The 25,212-nt window shown below is 41.6% G+C and overlaps 5 protein-coding genes and 1 long non-coding RNA gene across 6 annotated transcripts in view; 3 read left to right on the forward strand and 3 right to left on the reverse strand.

Annotated features, from left to right (window-relative positions):
- Positions 1-210: 210 nt before the first annotated feature.
- On the reverse strand, positions 211-5,293 carry LOC113467068. The gene is made up of 2 exons (XM_026823005.1): positions 4,674-5,293; positions 211-826 (listed from the first exon to the last, which is right to left on the reverse strand). The coding sequence occupies exons 1-2, from the start codon at positions 4,987-4,989 to the stop codon at positions 804-806; spliced, it is 339 nt and encodes a 112-aa protein (XP_026678806.1). The 5' UTR covers positions 4,990-5,293; the 3' UTR covers positions 211-803.
- A 3,405-nt stretch (positions 5,294-8,698) lies between these two features.
- On the reverse strand, positions 8,699-11,107 carry LOC113467067. Its single transcript, XM_026823004.1, has 2 exons — positions 10,294-11,107; positions 8,699-8,812 (listed from the first exon to the last, which is right to left on the reverse strand). The coding sequence occupies exon 1, from the start codon at positions 11,089-11,091 to the stop codon at positions 10,387-10,389; it is 705 nt and encodes a 234-aa protein (XP_026678805.1). The 5' UTR covers positions 11,092-11,107; the 3' UTR covers positions 8,699-8,812; positions 10,294-10,386.
- Positions 8,812-10,363, reverse strand: LOC113467066. The gene is made up of 2 exons (XM_026823002.1): positions 10,288-10,363; positions 8,812-10,062 (listed from the first exon to the last, which is right to left on the reverse strand). The coding sequence occupies exon 2, from the start codon at positions 9,965-9,967 to the stop codon at positions 8,906-8,908; it is 1,062 nt and encodes a 353-aa protein (XP_026678803.1). The 5' UTR covers positions 9,968-10,062; positions 10,288-10,363; the 3' UTR covers positions 8,812-8,905.
- Positions 11,108-13,099: 1,992 nt separating the features above from the next.
- LOC103508390 overlaps positions 13,100-25,212 on the forward strand; it is a gene marked incomplete at its 5' end in the record, with an annotated part of 26,488 nt that continues 14,375 nt past the window's right edge. The window contains 3 exons of the mRNA XM_026823001.1: positions 13,100-13,107; positions 16,865-16,960; positions 23,744-23,953. Coding sequence (XP_026678802.1) covers positions 13,100-13,107; positions 16,865-16,960; positions 23,744-23,953 — 314 coding nt within the window. The remainder of the gene's footprint in view (positions 13,108-16,864; positions 16,961-23,743; positions 23,954-25,212) is intronic.
- LOC113467069 lies at positions 19,078-19,431 on the forward strand. The gene is made up of 2 exons (XR_003391271.1): positions 19,078-19,235; positions 19,273-19,431. It is a non-coding gene; the product is annotated as an uncharacterized LOC113467069 (long non-coding RNA).
- On the forward strand, positions 20,742-22,844 carry LOC103508389. Its single transcript, XM_008472932.3, has 3 exons — positions 20,742-21,088; positions 22,013-22,108; positions 22,738-22,844. Exons 1-3 carry the CDS (start codon positions 20,903-20,905, stop codon positions 22,834-22,836), a joined length of 381 nt encoding a protein of 126 aa, XP_008471154.1. The 5' UTR covers positions 20,742-20,902; the 3' UTR covers positions 22,837-22,844.

The following is a 25,212-nucleotide window of genomic DNA, read 5'->3' on the forward strand; positions in this document are numbered from 1 at the left end:
GAGGAAACTGTACCTACCTGCTAAGGTCTTATCGGCCCAAAAGCAAAGAAAGAAGACCACAGGATAGGTGAACGGTAGAATTCCCTTAAACATCAGCCACTTTTGTATACAATGAACAAAAATCTTGGTTATATCTGGTCTTGGTTGAGCAGCCTCTTGCTCTTCACTAGATTATGGCTTATGATGCATAAGCTCCTCTCTGAATGTGACTCTTGTTCTTTACCTTTCCTGACGGCTTCTTTGCGTTGACAGGGTATGTCAGAATTTGGTCAAACACTGCAGCTAAGTTACGAGCATGGTTTGCTCCAATTGCTTTCAGAGATAGAGTTGGAGTTTCTAAATCACAAACTTGTTGCTGAGGTTGCTGAGAAGACTGTGGCTCATGAATAATTGCTTCTGTCGCGATTTCTAACTTATATTACAGTAAAAACATTTCTTATTCTTATGGTGAACTGATTCTTAGTTGTCATGGGAATATTTCCCATTGATCCCATTCTGGAGGTGTTGACAGTGAATTGAAGATTTGAGGTTCAGCTAATGGAGGAGTTAAATGTAGATTGGTCTCAAGATTTTGATGTTCATTGATCATAATCATGTCCAGTTGATGCGTTGTTTCCTCTTCAGGAACGGGCACCTGAAGTTCCTCTGTTACGGATGGCGTGAACGTCGGTGAAATAGCGCCGCGCCGCCTGAAAATATTGTACACTAGCCGAAATCCGTCGCTTCGCTCCGGATTATTTTATGTTTATACAATGCAAAAAATGAAAAAATCAAAGCAAACTATCAAAGCATGATTAGATTTACTATTCTGCCTCCATTACTGTTGGTTCCTGGTTTAGTCCACGGAAAATGGTTACAAGTCTTGTAGCCTTCTCCGTTCCTAACCTATTCCTGATTTTGCTGAGGACAAGTCCGAAAGTGGAACAGCCTTTCTATTCCTGCTGATGATGAGACCGCCGTGCACAACTGGTCTGCTAATTGGATAGTCTCTTCATGAACCCACCTTTTTTGCGCCATCCACCAGACTACAGGTTTTACATCTGTTGATTCAGGAGTGAACAAATAGTCATGGAATGGAGAGGTTTGGGCTCGGAATTTGTCTGCCATGGCATTTGGGAAGTACTCTTGAGCATACTTCATTCCAAGTGCAAACTGCTCCTCTGTCAGTCGTTCACCACGATACTTAAGCCAGAGGCTGACAGTTTGTTTATATGTTTCTTTTGGGATATGTGTAAAATCATTAGTTTATGCTGATAAAGTGTAAACTTTGGATCGCCTGGATGACATCATTGGCCGTTTTTGCAGATATACGGCTCCAGATCATGGAAAAAGTGGTCGAAAATTGGATTTCCCAGACCGAGTTTCATTCAATCTAGCCGCAGCGCCCATATACCCAAAATTTTATTTAAAGTTCAAACACTAAATGGCATACAATTACCTTTCAAAAAAAGAAAAAATCATGACCATACCTGAAATAGCCTGTCTTTTATAGCATTTTGAAAAACAAACCTCTAAAAAAACACCCTATATAAACAAGGTATTCTGGGAATAGCTGGCTTTCTTCTATCCTGTTGTTCTCTCTTCTTTTTATTTTGTAAATAATACAAACACCTAGCTGAGAAGAAAAATTTGGGTTTAAAAAGAGGATTCTTAAGCTTTGTCTAATTCACTTCATTTGACATAGAAAAAATAACCTTTATCTTGATGATATTTACAGACAATCTGCTCAACCTATCCATTGAGGAGAAGAAAGAGGCTGACCTCCGATCAATCTATGTGGGCAATGTGGACTATGGTGCCACTGCTGAGGAACTCGAGAGCCATTTCCACGGGTGTGGCTCAGTGAATCGGGTCACCATTCTGTGTAACAAGTTTGACGGGCACCCAAAGGGTTTTGCTTACATTGAGTTTGCTGACAAAGACTCGGTAAGTCATTTTGGGGAATTTGTTAATTTATTAGCTTTATATTTTTTACAAATTTAAATTTTATAGCAAGTTCTGAGTCTCTAACTATATCAGTTTTATGTTGAGCTGAGATTTTTTTCCCTCTGAGTTCTCTTAACCAGAATTTTATATTTAAAACAAAACCTCACTTAAGTACTTAAAGCTGTATTAGATTCCTTTATAATTGAGGCATGACCTGAAAGAAGGGCATAACGTCTCTTACATGCCCCTTCTTTAGGAGTCTGCATTTTTGGATAGCAAATTTCGTTCGGAATGCGACTCTGACCCTATCTCTTTTCTACAACAAGTTAGGGCCAATTTTGTGAACTCTGTAGCATTGTGTACATTTGAAAATGAAAACTTTTTGCATTGTGATATTATATAATTATGTCGCTTTTAACAAAAAAAATGGAATAGATGACCATAGGTTTTATCTGTTAGTAAAATGGTTTTAAATGAAAAAGGGGTGTTGAACTAAAGGCTCCAATGCACGAAAAAGTTTTTCCCTTTGAGGAATATATTTTTTACACATCATCACGATGTGCTCTATGTCCTCCTTCTCCCCACATAGGGAGCATAATGGTTCAATATTTATTTTGTACAGGTAGGCTTTACACAGGGCATGGTCAACTCTCAATCTGTTCATAAATACAATAAGTTTTCTATTACTTCAGGTTCTTTTATGAAATTTATTAAACAAATGGATTTTGGAAACGGCTGATGTAGTGTCTCGTTGGAGGTGAATCGTACATTTTTGACATATGCATTCTTTTTAAAGATAATTTGGTCATGTTGTTCATTAAAATGGATTTTTGAACAAAAAGGGACTTGTACCTCAATAACACCAGCATCCCGTTTCCTTAATTCAAGCTTTGCACCGTATTCGTTCAGGAAGTCCATTCCTAGTAACACTCTGGTCATGACCTTTGAAACTCCGTTCAGGAAGTCCATTCCTAGTAACACTCTGGTCATGACCTTTGAAACTCCGTTCAGGAAGTCCATTCCTAGTACCACTCTGGTCATGACCTTTGAAACTCCGTTCAGGAAGTCCATTCCTAGTAACACTCTGGTCATGACCTTTGAAACTCCGTTCAGGAAGTCCATTCCTAGTAACACTCTGGTCATGACCTTTGAAACTCCGTTCAGGAAGTCCATACCTAGTAACACTCTGGTCATGACCTTTGAAACTCCGTTCAGGAAGTTCCAAGTCAATTTGGTCAGGCATTTATGAAATAAATGGATTTTGGAAACGGCTGATGTAGTGCATTTTGTTAGAGATGAATCGTACATTTTTGACGCATCCATTCTTTTTAAAGATAATTTGGTCATGTTGTTAATTAAAATGGATGTAATGTTTCCCAGAAAGTTGTTGTAGTAGCAGCTTCCATCGTTGGCTCCACCTCTATTGTTGGTAGGGAAGCGTGCTGCTTCAACCGGCCTCAGCCACAAGTCTATCGGGTGCAATGATGTTGGATATGCGGGGCAGTTGAAAATGTGCCCTGGTGCACGACATGAGGCACTTGACTGTGTTACACTTTTTGTATTCTGACCAGGTTAATGCTTGGCGCTTTACGTTGGTGTACACCTATAGGTGGTGTTCAGTTGGTGTATACCGCCCTCTTGTCACTATAAGACAAGAACTTTATGGTGGAAGGTTTCTCCTTTTCAATTTCGAAACAATCGATGATTGTTTGAACGTATAAGAAATTTTGCTCGGAAAGCAATTGGCTCTTAGTCTTTTCACGCTTCGACGCTTTACGTTGGATGGTTTTCATGCTTAGTCTTTTCTCGCTTCGACGCTTTACGTTGGATGGTTTTCATGGGTGGAATGTAACTCTTGTTCTTTACCTTTCCTGACGGCTTCTTTGCGTTGACAGGGTGTGACAGAATTTGGTCAAACACTGCAGCTACTCGTAAGTTACGAGCATGGTTTGCTCCAATTGCTTTCAGAGATAGAGTTGGAGTTTCTAAATCACAAACTTGTTGCTGAGGTTGCTGAGAAGACTGTGGCTCATGAATAATTGCTTCTGTCGCGATGGTGCACTGATTCTTTGTTGTCATGGGAATATTTCCCATTGATCCCATTCTGGAGGTGTTGACAGTGAATTGAAGATTTGAGGTTCAGCTAATGGAGGAGTTAAATGTAGATTGGTCTCAAGATTTTGATGTTCATTGATCATAATCATGTCCAGTTGATGCGTTGTTTCCTCTTCAGGAACGGGCACCTGAAGTTCCTCTGTTACGGATGGCGTGAACGTCGGTGAAATAGCGGAGGAGTTAAATGTAGATTGGTCTCAAGATTTTGATGTTCATTGATCATAATCATGTCCAGTTGATGCGTTGTTTCCTCTTCAGGAACAGGCACCTGAAGTTCCTCTGTTACGGATGGCGTGAACGTCAGTGAAATAGCTCCGCGCCGCCTGAAAATATTGTACACTAGCCGAAATCCGTCGCTTCGCTCCGGATTATTTTATGTTTATACAATGCAAAAAATGAAAAAATCAAAGCAAACTATCAAAGCATGATTAGATTTACTATTCTGCCTCCATTACTGTTGGTTCCTGGTTTAGTCCACGGAAAATGGTTACAAGTCTTGTAGCCTTCTCCGTTCCTAACCTATTCCTGATTTTGCTGAGGACAAGTCCGAAAGTGGAACAGCCTTTCTATTCCTGCTGATGATAAACTATCAAAGCATGATTAGATTTACTATTCTGCCTCCATTACTGTTGGTTCCTGGTTTAGTCCACGGAAAATGGTTACAAGTCTTGCAGCCTTCTCCGTTCCTAACCTATTCCTGATTTTGCTGAGGACAAGTCCGAAAGTGGAGAACAGCCTTTCTATTCCTGCTGATGAAGAGACCGCCGTGCACAACTGGTCTGCTAATTGGATAGTCTCTTCATGAACCCACCTTTTTTGCGCCATCCACCAGACTACAGGTTTCACATCTGTTGATTCAGGAGTGAACAAATAGTCATGGAATGGAGAGGTTTGGGCTCGGAATTTGTCTGCCATGGCATTTGGGAAGTACTCTTGAGCATACTTCATTCCAAGTGCAAACTGCTCCTCTGTCAGTCGTTCACCACGATACTACTTGGGGTTCAATATATTGGCCATAAAATGGATATCAAGAAGAGCCATTTGTTGGATATCAAGAAGAGCCAAATGGATATCAAGTTTGTTTACCTAGGTTTTTAGTATGGGAAAAAACAAAAAATACATGTTTGTTTTAAAAGGTGTTTTAAAACAAAAAAATACATGACTGTGTTTTAAAACAAATGTTTTAAAACATGCCAACCCTGACAGTCGCCTTAATTTATGGGCGACCACTTCTCCAAAAGCAGAAAAACGGTCCTTCGGGTTCAATATATTGGCCATAAAATGGATATCAAGAAGAGCCATTTGTTGGATATCAAGAAGAGCCAAATGGATATCAAGTTTGTTTAGTATATGAAAATTGCCTAGGTTTTTAGTATGGGAAAAAACAAAAAATACATGTTTGTTTTAAAACAAATGTTTTAAAATATGCCAACCCTGACAGTCGCCTTAATTTATGGGCGACCACTTCTCCAAAAGCAGAAAAACGGTCCTTTTCTTAGACTTGTCTGCTTTTAAGGATAGTCTTCATCGTCTCAAAGGCCAGGTCCGCTTTTCTTTGTGAACTGAGATTGTCCGTTTTATTGGATGACCTGTTCAACTTCTTTTGAACTGGTGGCTCCATCTCATGCAATGCTTCATGAAGTGTAGTGGGAAAATCTAACTCAGAACCATCTCTCTCCTCAATGAGTATTTTAATACATAAGAGCTAGACCGAGAGGAAAACCATGTCGATGTTGTAGGGTAACATGATTTTACTTTACTTCTATCCAAATTTTCATTGTCAGCCAAATACTGCTTCAAGATACGCTTTAATCTCTTATCCAAATTTGTATTTTCAGCTGAATGTTCAGCCAAATACTGCTGCATGATATCCTTTATCCATGAATTAGATTTGGTTTTCGTTTTATCGAAGAAAAGTAAAGAAATTAATGCATGTTGAAGTACCATGATGGGTCCTGTGAAGTACCATGAAGTACCTGCGGGTTTTACCTTTTTTATTGAACAAATATATAAAAAAAAGGAAAGTTTATTCAACAAATCTTTTCTATTAATGATCTATGATGAAGCAATTCCTCTCTTCTGAGAAACAAAGGTACACATTGCACTGGCTGCACTTTTTGTATGATTTCTGGATACACTCGAGGGTGTCTGCACAGATTTCGAGTGGATGTGTATTCTGGTCCATGATTTTCTCCGTCCGTCCTTGTAGATCCTGATGGGGTAGGTGCTACAGGAGGTCTCCTCTTTACCCCCAACAAAGTGGCTATCAATAATATTTTACGGTCGCGCTGCGCGCTCCCGGGGGCTTCGCGGGGTTGTGCATGCGGTCGCGCTGCGCGCTCCCGGGGCTTCGCGGAGTGTGCATGTGCTCCCTTGTTTACGGTCGCGCTGCGGCTCCCGGGGTTCGCGGGGTTGTGCATGGGGTCGCGCTTCGCGCTCCCTTGTTTACGGTCGCGCTGCGCGCTCCCGGGGGCTTCGCGGTTTGTGCATGAGGTCGCGCTTCGCGCTTCCTTGGCTTCGCCCCTGAAAACTAATATCGTCCCTGAGTCTTGTCTGGAAGAAATGAAAACTGAAAACTAAAAGCGAGAGCAAAATATTAAACGTAGGAAAAGTTTTGCTGGCCTCAAAGTGTGTTCCCCAAAGAAAACATTAAACGTAGGAAAAGTTTTGCTGGCCTCAAACCTTGTTCCCTGTGTATTTCTTATGGAGGACTCAATTCCTCTCTTCTGAGAAACAAAGGTACACATTGCACTGGCTGCACTTTTTGTATGATTTCTGGATACACTCGAGGGTGTCTGCACCGATTTCGAGTGGATGTGTATTCTGGTCCATGATTTTCTCCGTCCGTTCTTGTAGATCCTGATGGGGTAGGTGCTACAGGAGGTCTCCTCTTTACCCCTAACAAAGTGGCTATCAATAATATTTTGAATATCATTTTTCACAAGAGGATTGATTTTGTGGTTTTGACCCCCCCCCCCTTTCTGCCATCGCAGGAATCCAATGGTGAAAACCGCATCTTCCTAGCTCATCTAGAAGTGGGTTAGAATTAGTATGAGTGAGTGAGTGGGTGTTGCCGTCTTCAAAGAACTGTCTCTTCTTCCTAGCATAGGGAACAAATTTTAAATAACTTGATACCATAAGGATGACGTCAAATAGTTGTTCCGAATGCTTAATTTCAACGGTTCTGGGCGATTCGATGAAAATTGTGGTTTTGACCCCCCCTTTCTGGCATCGTCTTGAAAAGTTCTTTGCCGTCTTCAAAGAACTGTCTCTTCTTCCTAGCATAGGGAACAAATTTTAAATAACTTGATACCATAAGGATGACGTCAAATAGTTCTTCCGAATGCTTAATTTCAACGGTTCTGGGCGATTCGATGAAAATTTATTGTGGTTTTGACCCCCCCTTTCTGGCATCGTCTTGAAAAGTTCTTTGCAGTCTTCAAAGAACTGTCTCTTCTTCCTAGCATAGGGAACTCCTTGTTTCCGGGGGGCATTGAAGAGCTTGAAATGTATATGTAGGGGAGCAAAGACTAACTCGGTTGAGTCCCCTTCCACTTCATCCCTAGCGACTATTTGGAACAGAGAGGGGATAAGGGAGAGTATGATCCCTAGATCCCAAAATGGAGGATTGACTGAGAGCCTGTGTGAGTGATATTGATAGGATCATTTGGTATGCTCGTCTGAGATAAAGCATTGGACACATAATCCATGAAGACTCGGGTGACCGGTATGCCGGCCGTACTGGGCGTGATAATGATAGGGGCGTCCACATTTGCCCAATCGACGTGAAGTCCAAATTGAGTATACATCTCAGCGATGTCATTGCCAATGTTGGTTGCGGTACGATAACCAAGCATACTGCTCGTTGGAAGAGCAGCATGGGCAGCGACTGCTGGACGGAATCCTACAGGAAGATTCCATTGGACGGGTAAATCTTGCGTCGTATGAGCTATATCAGCCAGTAATGTAAGGAGAGTTATGGCTGGTGACGGAACAGAGCCATAAGCGTAGTGAGTATTAGGCCCCACTCTACCGAAAGATCCTGGGACATGGGCCACTACAGTGCGGGCTGGTAATTTATCTGGTACCCATCTTCTGCCATTAGGGTCTATGAATTCACCAATCGCGTTGAGGTAAGCTGCGATCGGTTTAGGTATAGTGGGATCGCTCCCAACTATAGCATTCAAAGACATCGCCTCTTGGTGATGACCGTAGGCGGAAGCGTGTACATTGGCATAACGTTGGTAGAGCAAAACGTTACAATAGTGGATGAACGCGGATATTGGCACTGTTCTCCTTGTATCTTCATCCATTAGGTCGTATACAGTATCTACAATATCTAGGAAACCAGAGTGATCCAGAGCAATAACCTTTGGTCCTCCCGTAGGGTGAGAGGCAGGGAGTTCCACTGACCGAAAGATTTTGAACTCTGAGATGTCGTTGATTACAGTTGTGAATGATGTTGCTATAGCTCGAATTATTAATGAAATAGAAATGCGATTCGATGAAAATTGTGGTTTTGACCCCCCCTTTCTGGCATCGTCTTGAAAAGTTCTTTGCAGTCTTCAAAGAATGTCTCTTCTTCCTAGCATAGGGAACAAATTTTAAATAACTTGATACCATAAGGATGACGTCAAATAGTTCTTCCGAAGTTTAATAAGACACTGACTGCACCTTATTTTGTGATGTTACAGACAACTGAGAAAAGCAACAAGGACATGTTTGACAACATTTCGACCTCTGCGGAGCATCGGAGGTCAGGATTGGCCGTGTAGAGGAGCAAAGACTAACTCGGTTGAGTCCCCTTCCACTTCATCCCTAGCGACTATTTGGAACAGAGAGGGGATAAGGGAGAGTATGATCCCTAGATCCCAAAAAGGAGGATTGACTGAGAGCCTGTGGGAGTGATATTGATAGGAGCATTTGGTATGCTCGTCTGAGATAAAGCATTGGACACATAATCCATGAAGACTCGGGTGACCGGTATGCCGGCCGTACTGGGCGTGATAATGATAGGGGCGTCCACATTTGCCCAATCGACGTGAAGTCCAAATTGAGTATACATCTCAGCGATGTCATTGCCAATGTTGGTTGCGGTACGATAACCAAGCATACTGCTCGTTGGAAGAGCAGCATGGGCAGCGACTGCTGGACGGAATCCTACAGGAAGATTCCATTGGACGGGTAAATCTTGCGTCGTATGAGCTATATCAGCCAGTAATGTAAGGAGAGTTATGGCTGGTGACGGAACAGAGCCATAAGCGTAGTGAGTATTAGGCCCCACTCTACCGAAAGATCCTGGGACATGGGCCACTACAGTGCGGGCTGGTAATTTATCTGGTACCCATCTTCTGCCATTAGGGTCTATGAATTCACCAATCGCGTTGAGGTAAGCTGCGATCGGTTTAGGTATAGTGGGATCGCTCCCAACTATAGCATTCAAAGACATCGCCTCTTGGTGATGACCGTAGGCGGAAGCGTGTACATTGGCATAACGTTGGTAGAGCAAAACGTTACAATAGTGGATGAACGCGGATATTGGCACTGTTCTCCTTGTATCTTCATCCATTAGGTCGTATACAGTATCTACAATATCTAGGAAACCAGAGTGATCCAGAGCAATAACCTTTGGTCCTCCCGTAGGGTGAGAGGCAGCGAGTTCCACTGACCGAAAGATTTTGAACTCTCCTACATGCACTACTTTCAATGAACTGCTTTCCAGTTGTGCTGGAATCTCAGCTCCCACATGCACTAAAAGTTCTTTGCAGTCTTCAAAGAACTGTCTCTTCTTCCTAGCATAGGGAACAAATTTTAAATAACTTGATAGCATAAGGATGACGTCAAATAGTTCTTCCGAATGCTTAATTTCAACGGTTCTGGGCGATTCGATGAAAATTGTGGTTTTGACCCCCCCCCTTTCTGGCATCGTCTTGAAAAGTTCTTTGCAGTCTTCAAAGAACTGTCTCTTCTTCCTAGCATAGGGAACTCCTTGTTTCCGGGGGGCATTGAAGAGCTGGAAATGTATACATATATATGTTACAGTAAAAGTCCGACGAGTGGTGAATCCCAGGATTTACTAGATCGCTTGGTAAAAGTCCGAAATAAAAATCTTCTTCGGACTTTTACCGGGATTTACCAGCCTTTCTGGCATCGTCTTGAAAAGTTCCTTGCAGTCTTCAAAGAACTGTCTCTTCTTCCTAGCATAGGGAACTCCTTGTTTCCGGGGGGCATTGAAGAGCTGGAAATGTATATGTAGAGGAGCAAAGACTAACTCGGTTGAGTCCCCTTCCACTTCATCCCTAGCGACTATTTGGAACAGAGAGGGGATAAGAGAGAGTGTGATCCCTAGATCCCAAAAAGGAGGATTGACTGAGAGCCTGTGGGAGTGATATTGATAGGAGCATTTGGTATGCTCGTCTGAGATAAAGCATTGGACACATAATCCATGAAGACTCGGGTGACCGGTATGCCGGCCGTACTGGGCGTGATAATGATAGGGGCGTCCACATTTGCCCAATCGATGTGAAGTCCAAATTGAGTATACATCTCAGCGATGTCATTGCCAATGTTGGTTGCGGTACGATAACCAAGCATACTGCTCGTTGGAAGAGCAGCATGGGCAGCGACTGCTGGACGGAATCCTACAGGAAGATTCCATTGGACGGGTAAATCTTGCGTCGTATGAGCTATATCAGCCAGTAATGTAAGGAGAGTTATGGCTGGTGACGGAACAGAGCCATAAGCGTAGTGAGTATTAGGCCCCACTCTACCGAAAGATCCTGGGACATGGGCCACTACAGTGCGGGCTGGTAATTTATCTGGTACCCATCTTCTGCCATTAGGGTCTATGAATTCACCAATCGCGTTGAGGTAAGCTGCGATCGGTTTAGGTATAGTGGGATCGCTCCCAACTATAGCATTCAAAGACATCGCCTCTTGGTGATGACCGTAGGCGGAAGCGTGTACATTGGCATAACGTTGGTAGAGCAAAACGTTACAATAGTGGATGAACGCGGATATTGGCACTGTTCTCCTTGTATCTTCATCCATTAGGTCGTATACAGTATCTACAACAAGTTCTCAAAATGGTACGGTTTGAGATCCCTCTGAGGATTTTTTTTCCAACAATGCATTGACAACTGTTTTTGCCAATAAGTTCCTTTGGCTAGGGCTCAATTTCTTACCCACTTTTAGAAGACCTCTTCCAAGTCTTCCATCTACTGTTTTTTTCAAAATGTCTAAGACATTATCATCGAGGATTTCAACAACTGCCTCGAAGGTTTCGGTTTCATTAGGTGGAGGTATTGATATCAGTTGTATGCTGGTGGCGTTTTGAGCGGATTGGTTTGGTTGTTGTACTGCTTCCGATTGCTGTAAGGTTACTTTACATGTCCGGAATCACAGATTAAATGTCATTCCTCTACTGAACAACATGTCAACATGCCTTGGTCTTTGAAATTAGTTTGTCTAGTCTAGTTTTATACAGACCAATTTTCCACATCAGAGAAGTCATCAATCTCCACAACCTACAGACAAGCAAAGGAATAAAGTCAAAATATGTAGGTATTACACTATTATAATAAAATCTGGTGTGAACTTCACACGACTTTCCTTACCCTATTGAATGGTGCTTATTTGGGTGTTCTGTTGTAACATTTACAATATCTCTAAGCGTTTAGTCGATATAGCTGAAAACCGCCAAAAAGCAGTCGAAACCTGCCAAAAAGCGGTCAAAATACCGCCAACCGCAGCACCTATTTTAACCAAACCTTTTGTGTTGCATTCTTGTCACATTTGTGAACTACATACCAAATTTCAAGTCTTTGGCTTATACCGTTCCCGAGATATTGTTAAATTACACCGAAAACCGCCAAAAAGCGGTAAAATGTTGTAGAAAATTGAGTTTGCACTTTTTCTTATTAACACTGTCAACTTCCTTACTTTACATGTCCGGAATCACAGATTAAATGTCATTCCTCTACTGAACATGTCAACATGCCTTGGTCTTTGAAATTAGTTTGTCTAGTCTAGTTTTATACAGGGTGTAACAGAATACATGACCATCCTGAAAGGAGGTTATGTAGTAGATTCGTAGAAGCTCAACCCGTCCTTTGGGGCTGGCCAGCCCCTACACCTAAGCCTCAGTTTGGGCTTTTTGTGTGTGGGGTTAGTGGATTTAGGGCTACAAAAAATCCAAATATACATACTCTTGATTCCACAGCATTCCGGAGTGTGAATTGTTTATTTTTACTTCCCTTATCCTATAATAGGGAAAGTAATGTATTTTTTAAGTATTTATATTTCGTTGACTGATATGTTTATGTAGTATTCCTTTATTTTAATTTAGCTAAATTTTCTTTAAGGCCCTTTTCCTACTTGTCATGAGTTTCATCTGATTTTTTTCCCCCCAAAATGTCCTGTATGCAATGTTATTTATTAAATGAGTGGGAATGGGCCTTTAGAGATAAGCTGTTGTTTTTTTTATGTTTACCTATGTCCTATATATCCTATGTGTTTAATGGTGGATTTCACCAATGACGTAATGAGGGATTTCACTATTGGGAGATTTTTTAATCATCCAAAAAGGCGTTTTTATTGATCAAAACAGGAGTAAAAAAAAAAAAAAAAAAAAACTTCTCTTTTTTGGAACATTTGAAAATACCGCACCAATTTGGCAACCCTGGATATCAGATGTTTTCAATCTTGGCTTGCCTTTCTTTTACAACAGTTGTTTTTTGAGGAATTTTCAAATTTTGATTTTCTAATTTCTAAAAATCCAGAAAATCAGGAAGCATTTGGAAGAAAGTTTTCTTTTTGGTCGATTTTTCCCCAGGATTAAGAAGATTTTCTGTTCTAAGAACAAACCAGAAGTAGGTAGCAATGAGTATTGTCTATTCTAACCAGAACGGCTGGTTTGTCTCTCATTTGGAGTACATACAGTCTGTATATCTCTCGGGACTCGATGAAATTGAACGGGACAAATATGCTTTGGAGAGTTTCAGGAAGATGTTTGATATACAGAGTCCATTTCTAAAGGACGAGCAGTTTGCCAAGCTGAAATCTCAGGTAAGCAAGCATAGGGTAATTATCTAGAAGACAGGGCAGTGTAAAATTGTAACAAACTTTCTAGGTAGGTAGGTACTTCTCTAGAAGACATGACTGTGAAATATTGTAAAATTCTGTCTATAAGAGGGAAGATACTTGCTTTAGAAAGTTTGTTGCAATTTTTCACTGCTATGTCTTCTAGGTGTGTACTTCTACCTACTTATGTAGTTATAATTGTTTGTGAGAGTCTGCCTGGCTGGGGACTTTAAACAGGGAGTAGACCAGCTTAGTCTGGCTGGGGACTTTGAACAGGGAGTAGACCAGCTTAGTCTGGCTGGGGGACTTTGAACAGGGAGTAGACCAGCTTAGTCTGGCTGGGGACTTTATTAGTTTGTCTAGTCTAGTTTTATACAGGGTGTAACGAAATACATGACCATCCTGAAAGGAGGTTATGTAGTGGATTTAGGGCTACAAAAAATCCAAATATACATACTCTTGATTCCACAGCATTCCGGAGTGTGAATTGTTTATTTTTACTTCCCGTTATATTTTGTTTTCTATACTGTGTATACTAATGTTAAAATGTCGTGTTTATTTTTTATGTTAACAGAAAAAAAAAAGATACGGTCCATAAAAAAGAGAGAAAAAATCCAACCAAAAGAGACCACAAAAGAAGATCAAAAAAGACAAAAAAGAACAAGAGGAAAAAAAAGGATGTTTCCCAAATGCAAAATAAAACACCAGAATTGATTTGAAGAAGAAAGAATATCTTGTGTATTTATTTAGTTAGGTACGCCTTTGAAAAATTTCAGGATATGGGCACACTAGTTATCAAGTTTTTGCCTGAACATTTTGTTTTTAGGTGTAGGTACATACCTACGTACTACAGATCATGTGAAGTGTGCCTGTTACAGGAAAATAAAATTAGAGGTCAGGAAAGACAGTTAAGTGTAAAATTTGTGTTAGACCAATAGACCATGGGTTTCATTCCCAACCAGAGTGGATTTTATCCTGAAAGGATAATTAGTGTTCTCAGAACAGCTGTCTTTCACTCTTTGATTTGGGGTGATAGACCTTTTACAGTTCCTCCTATCAATATATCAAATTTCTACGTAGAAAAAAATTGCCAGCCTAGGTAGCTTGGTGGTAGCATGCCTGCCTTGCAAGCGCTAGGCCATGGGTTCGATTCCCGCTGGGGCGGATTTTATCCTGAAGGGATAAGGTTTGACCTCAGAACGGCTGGATTTCTCTTATCCTGTTTTCCACTATTCCTTCTCTTTTCGATTTTGGGGTCATAGGCTTATAGGACCTTAGCAGTTACAGTTCCCTCTATAAACGATCAAACCTCTAAAGTCTAAAAAAAAAATCATCTGTCTTGGCGTACAGTAGAACGGCTGTAGATTTGTCTTTTCCAACATCGACGTTGCCAGACGTACCGTGCGGTAATAGAGACTTATGATTAAGGCTGGATACACACTTTTATATTAGACCTGTTGAATGGAGCAGTTGCAAATGGGTAAAAATTATAAAAAAATGGTCGATTCCTATGTAAAAAGTTGGGAGAAATCCAAATCTGAGGTCAAAACTCCGAAAAAATAAATGTAAAAGGTCTAAAATTCAATTTTTATTTTCCGCTCTAATGAAAGAGTTCAAAGATGTGTGACGTCAGAATTTGCGCAGTTGTTTTTTTGGTCCGCTAGGTAGCACCAGCTTAGTCTGGCTGGGGGACTTTGAACAGGGAGTAGACCAGCTTAGTCTGGCTGGGGGACTTTGAACAGGGAGTAGACCAGCTTAGTCTGGCTGGGGGACTTTGAACAGGGAGTAGACCAGCTTAGTCTGGCTGGGGGACTTTGAACAGGGAGTAGACCAGCTTAGTCTGGCTGGGGGACTTTGAACAGGGAGTAGACCAGCTTAGTCTGGCTGGGGGACTTTGAACAGGGAGTAGACCAGCTTAGTCTGGCTGGGGGACTTTGAACAGGGAGTAGACCAGCTTAGTCTGGCTGGGGGACTTTGAACAGGGAGTAGACCAGCTTAGTCTGGCTGGGGGACTTTGAACAGGGAGTAGACCAGCTTAGTCTGGCTGGGGGACTTTGAACAGGGAGTAGACCAGCTTAGTCTGGCTGGGGGACTTTGAACAGGGAGTAGACCAGCTTAGTCTGGCTGGGGGACTTTGAACAGGGAGTAGACCAGCTTAGTCTGGCTGGGGGACTTTGAACAGGGAGTAGACCAGCTTAGTCTGGCTGGGGGACTTTGAACAGGGAGTAGACCAGCTTAGTCTGGCTGGGGGACTTTGAACAGGGAGTAGACCAGCTTAGTCTGGCTGGGGGACTTTGAACAGGGAGTAGACCAGCTTAGTCTGGCTGGGGGACTTTGAACAGGGAGTAGACCAGCTTAGTCTGGCTGGGGGACTTTGAACAGGGAGTAGACCAGCTTAGTCTGGCTGGGGGACTTTGAACAGGGAGTAGACCAGCTTAGTCTGGCTGGGGGACTTTGAACAGGGAGTAGACCAGCTTAGTCTGGCTGGGGGACTTTGAACAGGGAGTAGACCAGCTTAGTCTGGCTGGGGGACTTTGAACAGGGAGTAGACCAGCTTAGTCTGGCTGGGGGACTTTGAACAGGGAGTAGACCAGCTTAGTCTGGCTGGGGGACTTTGAACAGGGAGTAGACCAGCTTAGTCTGGCTGGGGGACTTTGAACAGGGAGTAGACCAGCTTAGTCTGGCTGGGGGACTTTGAACAGGGAGTAGACCAGCTTAGTCTGGCTGGGGGACTTTGAACAGGGAGTAGACCAGCTTAGTCTGGCTGGGGGACTTTGAACAGGGAGTAGACCAGCTTAGTCTGGCTGGGGGACTTTGAACAGGGAGTAGACCAGCTTAGTCTGGCTGGGGGACTTTGAACAGGGAGTAGACCAGCTTAGTCTGGCTGGGGGACTTTGAACAGGGAGTAGACCAGCTTAGTCTGGCTGGGGGACTTTGAACAGGGAGTAGACCAGCTTAGTCTGGCTGGGGGACTTTGAACAGGGAGTAGACCAGCTTAGTCTGGCTGGGGGACTTTGAACAGGGAGTAGACCAGCTTAGTCTGGCTGGGGGACTTTGAACAGGGAGTAGACCAGCTTAGTCTGGCTGGGGGACTTTGAACAGGGAGTAGACCAGCTTAGTCTGGCTGGGGGACTTTGAACAGGGAGTAGACCAGCTTAGTCTGGCTGGGGGACTTTGAACAGGGAGTAGACCAGCTTAGTCTGGCTGGGGGACTTTGAACAGGGAGTAGACCAGCTTAGTCTGGCTGGGGGACTTTGAACAGGGAGTAGACCAGCTTAGTCTGGCTGGGGGACTTTGAACAGGGAGTAGACCAGCTTAGTCTGGCTGGGGGACTTTGAACAGGGAGTAGACCAGCTTAGTCTGGCTGGGGGACTTTGAACAGGGAGTAGACCAGCTTAGTCTGGCTGGGGACGTTAAAAAGGGAGTACCTATACCAGACTGAATTTCCCCTTGCTAAAGTAATTGCAAAGGTTGAGTGCAAAGGACAACAACCACTCGTAAAATTTGTAGCTAAAACCTGCAAATGTCAGCTCAAAACAATTACCAAACCTAGCCCCAGGGCTGATTAAGAGGCTGACGAACAACACCGACCCGTCTGTACATGGGAAGGGAGGGATGAAAAAGAAAAATTGTTGATCTCCAACTCTACCTTCGAGATAGTCTCATTCGTCAAGACCAACAGGTAGTCTCATTCGAGCAGGATAAATAAGGTATATTCTATTCTATTCTACCTTATTTTCAGAGTCAGAACCCTGCTACCACTGAGACCCTTATCAAATCTAAGAAGAGGAAGAGAAAGCTCGATAACAGTGGGAATATATGTGAGGAAAGCTTACAGGTAGGGTTTTCCTCTAACTCATAGTTTATTGTCATAGGCACTACTTATTCACTAGAAAAAAAGGTAGGTAGGAATAATGTGCAGTATGCAGTTTAAAAGAGAAAGTAAAAATAAATAATAATATGTAAAAAAACAGCTTTTTAAGTACACATGCTACTGTTTTTCTTGTCAGATTGAATGATAAATCACAGGGCCGTTATTTCCTGATACGCGCAGTACCGAAATTTTACACAATCTTAATTAAACTATTGTATTCAGATTTTTACCAAACTACCATATAGGTATTTGATTTTTTCTTTTGTAATTCTTGTAAAACAAATTCTTCATTCTCAGATACAAGCTCAATTCAAAAAGTTCATGCAAGACCTACACAAGACCCCCTTTCTGGCATCGTCTTGAGAAGTTCTTTGCAGTCTTCAAAGAACTGTTTCTTCTTCCTAGCATAGGGAACAAATTTTAAATAACTTGATACCATAAGGATGACGTCAAATAGTTCTTCCGAATGCTTAATTTCAACTGGGCATTGAAGAGCTGGAAATGTATACATATATATGTTACAGTAAAAGTCCGACGAGTGGTGAATCCCAGGATTTACTAGATCGCTTGGTAAAAGTCCGAAATAAAAATCTTCTTCGGACTTTTACCGGGATTTACCAGCGCATTTTGATAAATGTAGGAAGTGCTGAAATATTTCGTACTTTTACCGGTAAATGTGACATTTCCCAATGTCAATTGGTAATAGACTTACATACCTTGGGAACAGTAAAAGTCCGACGAGTGCTGAATCCTAGGATTTACTAGATCGCTTGGTAAAAGTCCGAAATAAAAATCTTCTTCGGATTTTTACCGGGATTTACCAGCGCATTTTGGTAAATGTAGGAAGTGCTGAAATATTTCGTACTTTTACCGGTAAATGTGACATTTCCCAATGTCAATTGGTAATAGACTTACATACCTTCGCTTACTTCATCATTGGTATCAAATGGATCTGATGTTTCGCTAGTTGATGAAGATAGTGGATCTGATCTACTGCGACTGCGGCTCCGAGATGGCCGCTGGATAATGCCACGCTGAGCCAATGTACGCCGCCGAACTACATAGGCCTCAAAAAGGGAACCCGCGGAAAACTCCTTTTTGGATCATTTAAATAGGTATCCTTTTTGAATAATTAAAAAAATCTCCCATTAGTTGAATTTCTCATTAAGTCTGTTGAATTGAGTTTAAGTTGGCAACAATTCTGTGAAATATGTAATAGATCTATGTAAAATGAGTTGAATGGTTCATTTTCCTGCTGTTGAATAGTTTATATTGTTCGTATGCTGAGTTTGCCTCTAATTGTAGGTATTGTTCTGATAGACATGTGAAAGGCTAACCTCAGATGTGTGACTTTTACACCTTCTGATTTTGAGGTCAGTTTGTGTGACTTTTACGCTTTCTGATTTTGAGGTCAGTTCATTTGCATCTAGATAATTATTAAATTGTCTCTGAAACTCAATACAACAAAACTGCGACTGCGGCTGCGGCTCCGAGATGGCCGCTGGATAATGCCACGCTGAGCCAATGTACGCCGCCGAACTACATAGGCCTCAAAAAGGGAACCCGCGGGATTTCTGGGTTTGAATTTCCCATTTCCTGGAATCCTTTTTTTATAATAAAGCTCTTGCGGCTCGTCCACAAATATTCTGCTCACTTGTTGAGCTAAGTTCTCAAAATGGTACGGTTTGAGATCCCTCTGAGGATTTTTTTCCAACAATGCATTGACAACTGTTTTTGCCAATAAGTTCCTTTGACTAGGGCTCAATTTCTTACCCACTTTTAGAAGACCTCTTCCATCTACTGTTTTTTTCAAAATGTCGAAGACATTATCATCGAGGATTTCAACAACTGCCTCGAAGGTTTCGGTTTCATGGCCTGTGTTTGTGTGTGTGTGGTGGTCCCATGCAAAGGACGGGTATAAACTAGAAATTCTGTAATTTTAAGGTCTAAACAATGAGGGGCGGGGCACCACACTAATTCGGTGCCAAAGGGCCTAATTAGACTGTGGAGTGAAAATGGGTCTTAAAAAAAAAAAAAAAAAAAAAAAAACCCAACAATATATAATTATACGTATGGTCCATTCGAATAGTTTATATTGTTCGTATGCTGAGTTTGCCTCCGGCAATAATTGTAGGTATTGTTCTGATAGACATGTGAAAGGCTAACCTCAGATGTGTGACTTTTACGCTTTCTGATTTTGAGGTCAGTTTGTGTGACTTTTACGCTTTCTGATTTTGAGGTCAGTGTGTGTGACTTTTACGCTTTCTGATTTTGAGGTCAGTTCATTTGCATCTAGATAATTATTAAATTGTCTCTGAAACTCAATACAACAAAGTCATTGGTGAAATCCACCACAAGTTTATATTTTGTTTTTTATACTGTGTATACTAATGTTAAAATGTCATGTTTATTTTTTATGTTAACAGAAAAAAAAAGATACGGTCCATAAAAAAGAGAGAAAAAATACAACCAAAAGAGACCACAAAAGAAGATCAAAAAAGACAAAAAAGAACAAGAGGAAAAAAAAAGGATGTTTCCCAAATGCAAAATAAAACACCAGAATTGATTTGAAGAAGAAAGAATATCTTGTGTATTTATTTAGTTAGGTACACCTTTAAAAAATTTCAGGATATGCCGATATGGGCACACTAGTTATCAAGTTTTTGCCTGAACATTTTGTTTTTAGGTGTAGGTACATACCTACGTACTACAGATCATGTGAAGTGTGACTGTTACAAGAAAATAAAATTAGAGGTCAGGAAAGACAGTTAAGTGTAAAATTTGAGTTAGACCAATAGACCATGGGTTCGATTCCCAACCAGAGTGGATTTTATCCTGAAAGGATAATTAATGTTCACAGAATAGCTGTCTTTCTTTCACTCTTCAATTTGGGGTGATAAGACCTTTTACAGTTCCTCCTATCAAATTTCTACGTAGAAAAAAATTGCCAGCCAAGTTAGCTTGGTTGGTAGCACGTCTGCCTTGCAAGCGCTAGGTCACGGGTTCGATTCCCGCTGGGGCGGATTTTATCCTGAAGGGATAAGGTTTGACCTCAGAACGGCTGGATTTCTCTTATCCTGTCTTCCACTATTCCTTCTCTTTTCGATTTTGGGGTCATAGGCTTATAGGACCTTAGCAGTTACAGTTCCCTTTCCCTTCCCTAATTCCCTCTATAAACGATCAAACCTCTAAAAAAAAAAAAAAAAATCATCTGTCTTGACGACTTGGCGTACAGTACAACGGCTGTAGATTTGTCTTTTCCAACATCGACGTTGCCAGACGTACCGTGCGGTAATAGAGACTTATGATTAAGGCTGGATACACACTTTTATTGGACCTGTTGAATGGAGCAGTTGCAAATGGGTAAAAATTATATAAAAAAAATGGTCGATTCCTATGTAAAAAGTTGGGAGAAATCCAAATCTGAGGTCAAAACTCAGAAAAAATAACTGTAAAAGGTCGAAAATTCAATTTTTATTTTCCGTTCTAATGAAAGAGTTCAAATAGGTATGTGTGACGTCAGACTTTACGCAGTTGTTTTTTTCGTCCGTTAGGTAGCGCCTACTATGGAAGCGCGCTAGCGGGAGCTTTGCTCGGGACATTTTATGTGATGTCAACGCCTACGGGAGCGTATGCCGGACGTCAAAGTTCATGATTTACCGGTATTTTTTAAATCGATTTATCTCTCGGGATCTCTAGAAGTCGTAGAAGAAAAAGAAAAATTCCATTCTTGGCTTGCTGTTCTTTTACAGCAGTTGTTTTTTGAGGAATTTTCAAATTTTGATTTTTTAAAGATCCAGAAAATCAGGAAGAATTTGGAAAAAAGTTTTCTTTTTGGTCAATTTTTCCCCAGGATTAAGATTAAGAAGATTTTCTGTTCTAAGAACAAACCAGAAGTAGGTAGCAATGAGTATTGTCTATTCTAACCAGAACGGCTGGTTTGTCTCTCATTTGGAGTACATACAGTCTGTATATCTCTCGGGACTCGATGAAATTGAACGGGACAAATATGCTTTGGAGAGTTTCAGGAAGATGTTTGATATACAGAGTCCATTTCTAAAGGACGAGCAGTTTGCCAAGCTGAAATCTCAGGTAAGCAAGCATAGGGTAATTATCTAGAAGACAGGGCAGTGTAAAATTGTAACAAACTTTCTAGGTAGGTAGGTGCTTCTCTAGAAGGCATGACTGTGAAATATTGTAAAAATCTGTCTATGAGAGGGAAGATACTTGCTTTAGAAAGTTTGTTGCAATTTTTCACTGCTATATCTTCTAGGTGTGTACTTATACCTACTTATGTAGTTATAATTGTTTGTGAGAGTCTGTCTGGCTGGGGACTTTAAACAGGGAGTAGACCAGCTTAGTCTGGCTGGGGAACTTTAAACAGGGAGTAGACCAGCTTAGTCTGGCTGGAGACTTTGAACAGGGAGTATACCAGCTTAGTCTAGCTGGAGACTTTGAACAGGGAGTATACCAGCTTAGTCTGGCTGGAGACTTTGAACAGGGAGTATACCAGCTTAGTCTGGCTGGGGACTTTAAACAGGGAGTAGACCAGCTTAGTCTGGCTGGGGACTTTGAACAGAGAGTAGACCAGCTTAGTCTGGCTGGGGACTTTAAACAGGGAGTAGACCAGCTTAGTCTGGCTGGGGATGTTAAACAGGGAGTAGACCAGCTTATTCCGGCTGGGGGTCTTTAAACAGGGAGTAGACCAGCTTAGTCTGGCTGGGGACTTTAAACAGGGGAGTAGACCAGCTTAGTCTGGCTGGGGGACTTTAAACAGGGAGTACCTATACCAGCCTGAATTTCCCCTTGCTAAAGTAATGGCAAAGGTTGAGTGCAAAGGACAACAACCACTCGTAAAATTTGTAGCTAAAACCTGCAAATGTCAGCTCAAAACAATTACCAAACCTAGCCCCAGGGCTGATTAGGAGGCTGACGAACAACACCAACCCATCTGTACATGGGAAGGGAGGGATGAAAAAGAAAATTTGTTGATCTCCAACTCTACCTTGTTTTCAGATTCAGAACCCCGCTACCACTGAGACCCTTACCAAATCTAAGAAGAGGAAGAGAAAGCTCGATAACAGTGGGAATATGTGTGAGGAAAGCTTACAGGTAGGGTTTTCCTCTAACTCATAGTTTGTTGTCATAGGCACTACTTATTTACTAAAAAAAAAAAAAAAAAAAAAAAAAAAAAGAGGAAAAATAATGTCCAGTATGTAGTTTAAAAAGAAAAGTAAAAGATAAATAATAATATGTAAAAAAAACAACAGCTTTTTAAGTACACATGGGGGTAAGTGTACCATTTATTCGCCCACTAAAAAACGTACCATTTATTGGCCCACCTGTACCCATACGCCACTTAAGTCTGAACTCGGGCACGAACTTTTTCAGATCCAATTTCATCAAAAGAAAAGGGCTTAAAGAGACTGCTATCAAAACCAGTGCTATTCAAAAAATTGTATAGTTGTACAAAACAAAATTGGAAAAATAATTGTGGGCAGGTGGGCCAATAAATGGTACGTTTTTTAGGTGGGCCGAATAAATGGTACACTTACCGTGCTACTGTTTTCTTGTAATCAGATTTGAAATGATAAAATCACAGGGCCGTTATTCCTGATACACACAGTACAGAAATTTTACACAATCTTAATTAAAACTATTGATAAGATTTTTACCCAAATACGTGTATATTTGATTTTTTTCTTTTGTAATTCTTGTAAAACAAATTGCTTCATTCTCAGATACAAGCTCAATTCAAAAAGTTCATGCAAGACCTACACAAGACTTCCACCACTTCTAGTCCCGATTCACTCTTATCCCTTGTTCCCAAATTCACCTAATTCAGTCCTCTCCCTTTCCAATTCTATCCGACCAAGCCTGTTGACAACAATCTAGCTGCCCGCCAAACAATGCCATATCATGTAATGAACACATGAAAGAGTATTTTGGAGGAAGCAAAGAGGAAAATTTTCGTCAACGTGAAAAGGGGAAGCCATTGCAAACAAGAGCAGGAGCAAAAGAAGGGTTTTAAAATATGGGCAAGAATGAGGAGAAAATGCGAAGAGAAGGAGGAGGAAGAGGAGTGGAATAATTTTGCCATTCAAAAAGGAGAAAACAAGGAAGATCATGTTATTTTTGCGAGTATCAGGTAAAAAATCACCAGCCCAAAAACTCAGTGAGTTCCCCACTATTCCTGTTGCCCAGTTTATTAGCTTTGATACTTTTTGCACCCAGTCTATTTTTAAAAAAAAAAAAAAAAAAAAAATCTAACTAAATCATGATTTATCTGTGGTGAAGCTGAGAACTTCTTCACAATTTTTGAGGCTATCACAGCAATACTAAGAGCCTCCTTTACTTTTTCTGACATAATTTTTCTTTTTAGTCTGGTAAGGCACTGGTTGCTACTCAATTATCCTCACAAGGCTGAGTGCATCCCAAAATCCAAGCACAGAGCCGAAAAAACTTCGACCCTGCAGGGAATCGAACCCGGGACCTCCAGAGTGCTACCCACTCGGCCACGGAGGTTGCCATTTATTCTCGGAACTACAAAGGAACTACAGATAAGGAGGGGAATGGGATATAACTAAGGTCCTCATTTATTTTTTTTTTTTTTTTATACCATGTTATTTAACCCATAAAATAAACGAGACCTTGTTTAGACTGCTGGGGTAAATTGACTTTTTAGTCTCATTCGAGCAGGATAAACAAGGTATATATTCTATTCTATTCTACAAACTCTGTTTCCAGAAATCCAAACACCAGGGTTGAAGACCGGTTTGTTCTCCCACCCCACTGCAAGTTCTTCAATTGGGATATCCGCCATCTTGGAAAATGGCGGACAAGTGAACTGTGTGGCCCTCGGGGAAAGTTTGACTTCGTTTTGCTCGATCCACCGTGGACCAATAAGTTCATCAGGAGGAAGAAGAAGAGACAAAGGGTGTCTGCATCTAGTAATTGGTAAGTTAGTCATGGAAATAGAATAGGATACACTCCCTTTAGTCAGCTCCCATGGGGTAGTGGTCACTGCGCTCGCCTTGCATGCAGAAGACCCGGGTTCAATTCCCAGTGGGTCAAAAAATTTTCATCATACAAATGATTGATTCTGGCTGTTGCGAGGCTCACTCAGCCTCGTGAGGAAAATGAGTAGCTTTGTAATATAAATGCTCATAGCGACCGGTGCCAGGTAAACATTTTTTTTTTTTTTTTTTTTTTTTTAAAATGATTTCCCTGAATTCCCCGCATAACCTACACACAACTTGACCCTGGTATAGGCCCATTGTTTGTAGGTGTTTCCTTAGTCCACAATGCCCGGTAATCAGGCTGGTGACTAAGCGGGTATTCTTCCGGTTTAGGGAGAGAATGTTCATGGTGAGGTCCTTGTTTGCCCCTAACATCATGAGTTTGCTGTGTCGGAGTCCTGAAACTTTGTCCCATCTATCTTGGTGTGCCTTTTGGGCCCAGCTCTTGATGAAGGTCCTTGTTTCAGAGTTGCTCAGTCCTATCACTGGTTCTGGCCCTATGAATGGTCTTGAGGAGCCCATTCTTGCCAGGTGATCGGCTTGCTCGTTGCCAACAATGCCCTTATGTCCCGGCACCTAACCAAGGAAGACCTTGTTGTTTTGTGACAGTTGTTTAGGCTTTGCTGACATTCCCAAGTTATCTTGGATTTTGTTTGGAAGTTCCCAATTGCCCTCAGCGCAGCCTGGCTGTCAGAGAAAATATAGATCTCCTTCTTCGAGAGACCCATATTGATATTCTCTTCTGCACAGTTGCGGATGGCTAGGACTTCTGCTTGGTATACTCCTGTGTATGTCCCCAGAGGTGGACTAATGTTTACCCTAGGTTTCACACAGTGTATGCCCGCACCTGATCCAGCTTCTGTTTTAGAGCCGTCAGTGTACCACACTACAGCTCCTTTCTTCAGAAGTTGAGTTTCTTTAACCCCCCAGTTTCCAGCCGTCTCAATGACAACATTGACTGGATTGTCAAAGTTTTCTTCGACAGCCATCATATCTGAGCGCATCTCAAAAAGAGGGTCAGAGATGGCTGTAGTGATTATGGAGTGCCCATGGTGTTGGGTTATCCAGGTGTTGTTTAACTTGAGTCTGTGAGCCACAGTCCTTGCCGTCCCCTTGACGTGTATGTCTAGAGGCGTCAGGCCTAGGAGTGTCTCCATGGCAAGTGTGGGAGTGCTACTCATAGCACTGGTGATGCAT

This window comes from Diaphorina citri, unplaced genomic scaffold, assembly GCF_000475195.1.
Source record: "Diaphorina citri unplaced genomic scaffold, Diaci psyllid genome assembly version 1.1 scaffold393, whole genome shotgun sequence".
Classification (NCBI taxonomy): domain Eukaryota; kingdom Metazoa; phylum Arthropoda; class Insecta; order Hemiptera; family Psyllidae; genus Diaphorina; species Diaphorina citri.

Coding starts and splice junctions, on each gene's coding strand:
- LOC113467068 (XM_026823005.1), bottom strand. CDS start 4,989: ATGAAGTATGCTCAAGAGTACTTCCCAAATGCCATGGCAGACAAATTC. Junction 827..4,673: donor CCGTGGACTAAACCAGGAAC/CAACAGTAATGG, acceptor TAAACCAGGAAC/CAACAGTAATGGAGGCAGAA.
- LOC113467066 (XM_026823002.1), bottom strand. CDS start 9,967: ATGCCAGAAAGGGGGGGGGTCAAAACCACAATTTTCATCGAATCGCCC.
- LOC113467067 (XM_026823004.1), bottom strand. CDS start 11,091: ATGGATGAAGATACAAGGAGAACAGTGCCAATATCCGCGTTCATCCAC.
- LOC103508389 (XM_008472932.3), top strand. CDS start 20,903: ATGAGTATTGTCTATTCTAACCAGAACGGCTGGTTTGTCTCTCATTTG. Junction 21,089..22,012: donor TTGCCAAGCTGAAATCTCAG/GTAAGCAAGCAT, acceptor CCTTGTTTTCAG/ATTCAGAACCCCGCTACCAC. Junction 22,109..22,737: donor TGTGTGAGGAAAGCTTACAG/GTAGGGTTTTCC, acceptor CTTCATTCTCAG/ATACAAGCTCAATTCAAAAA.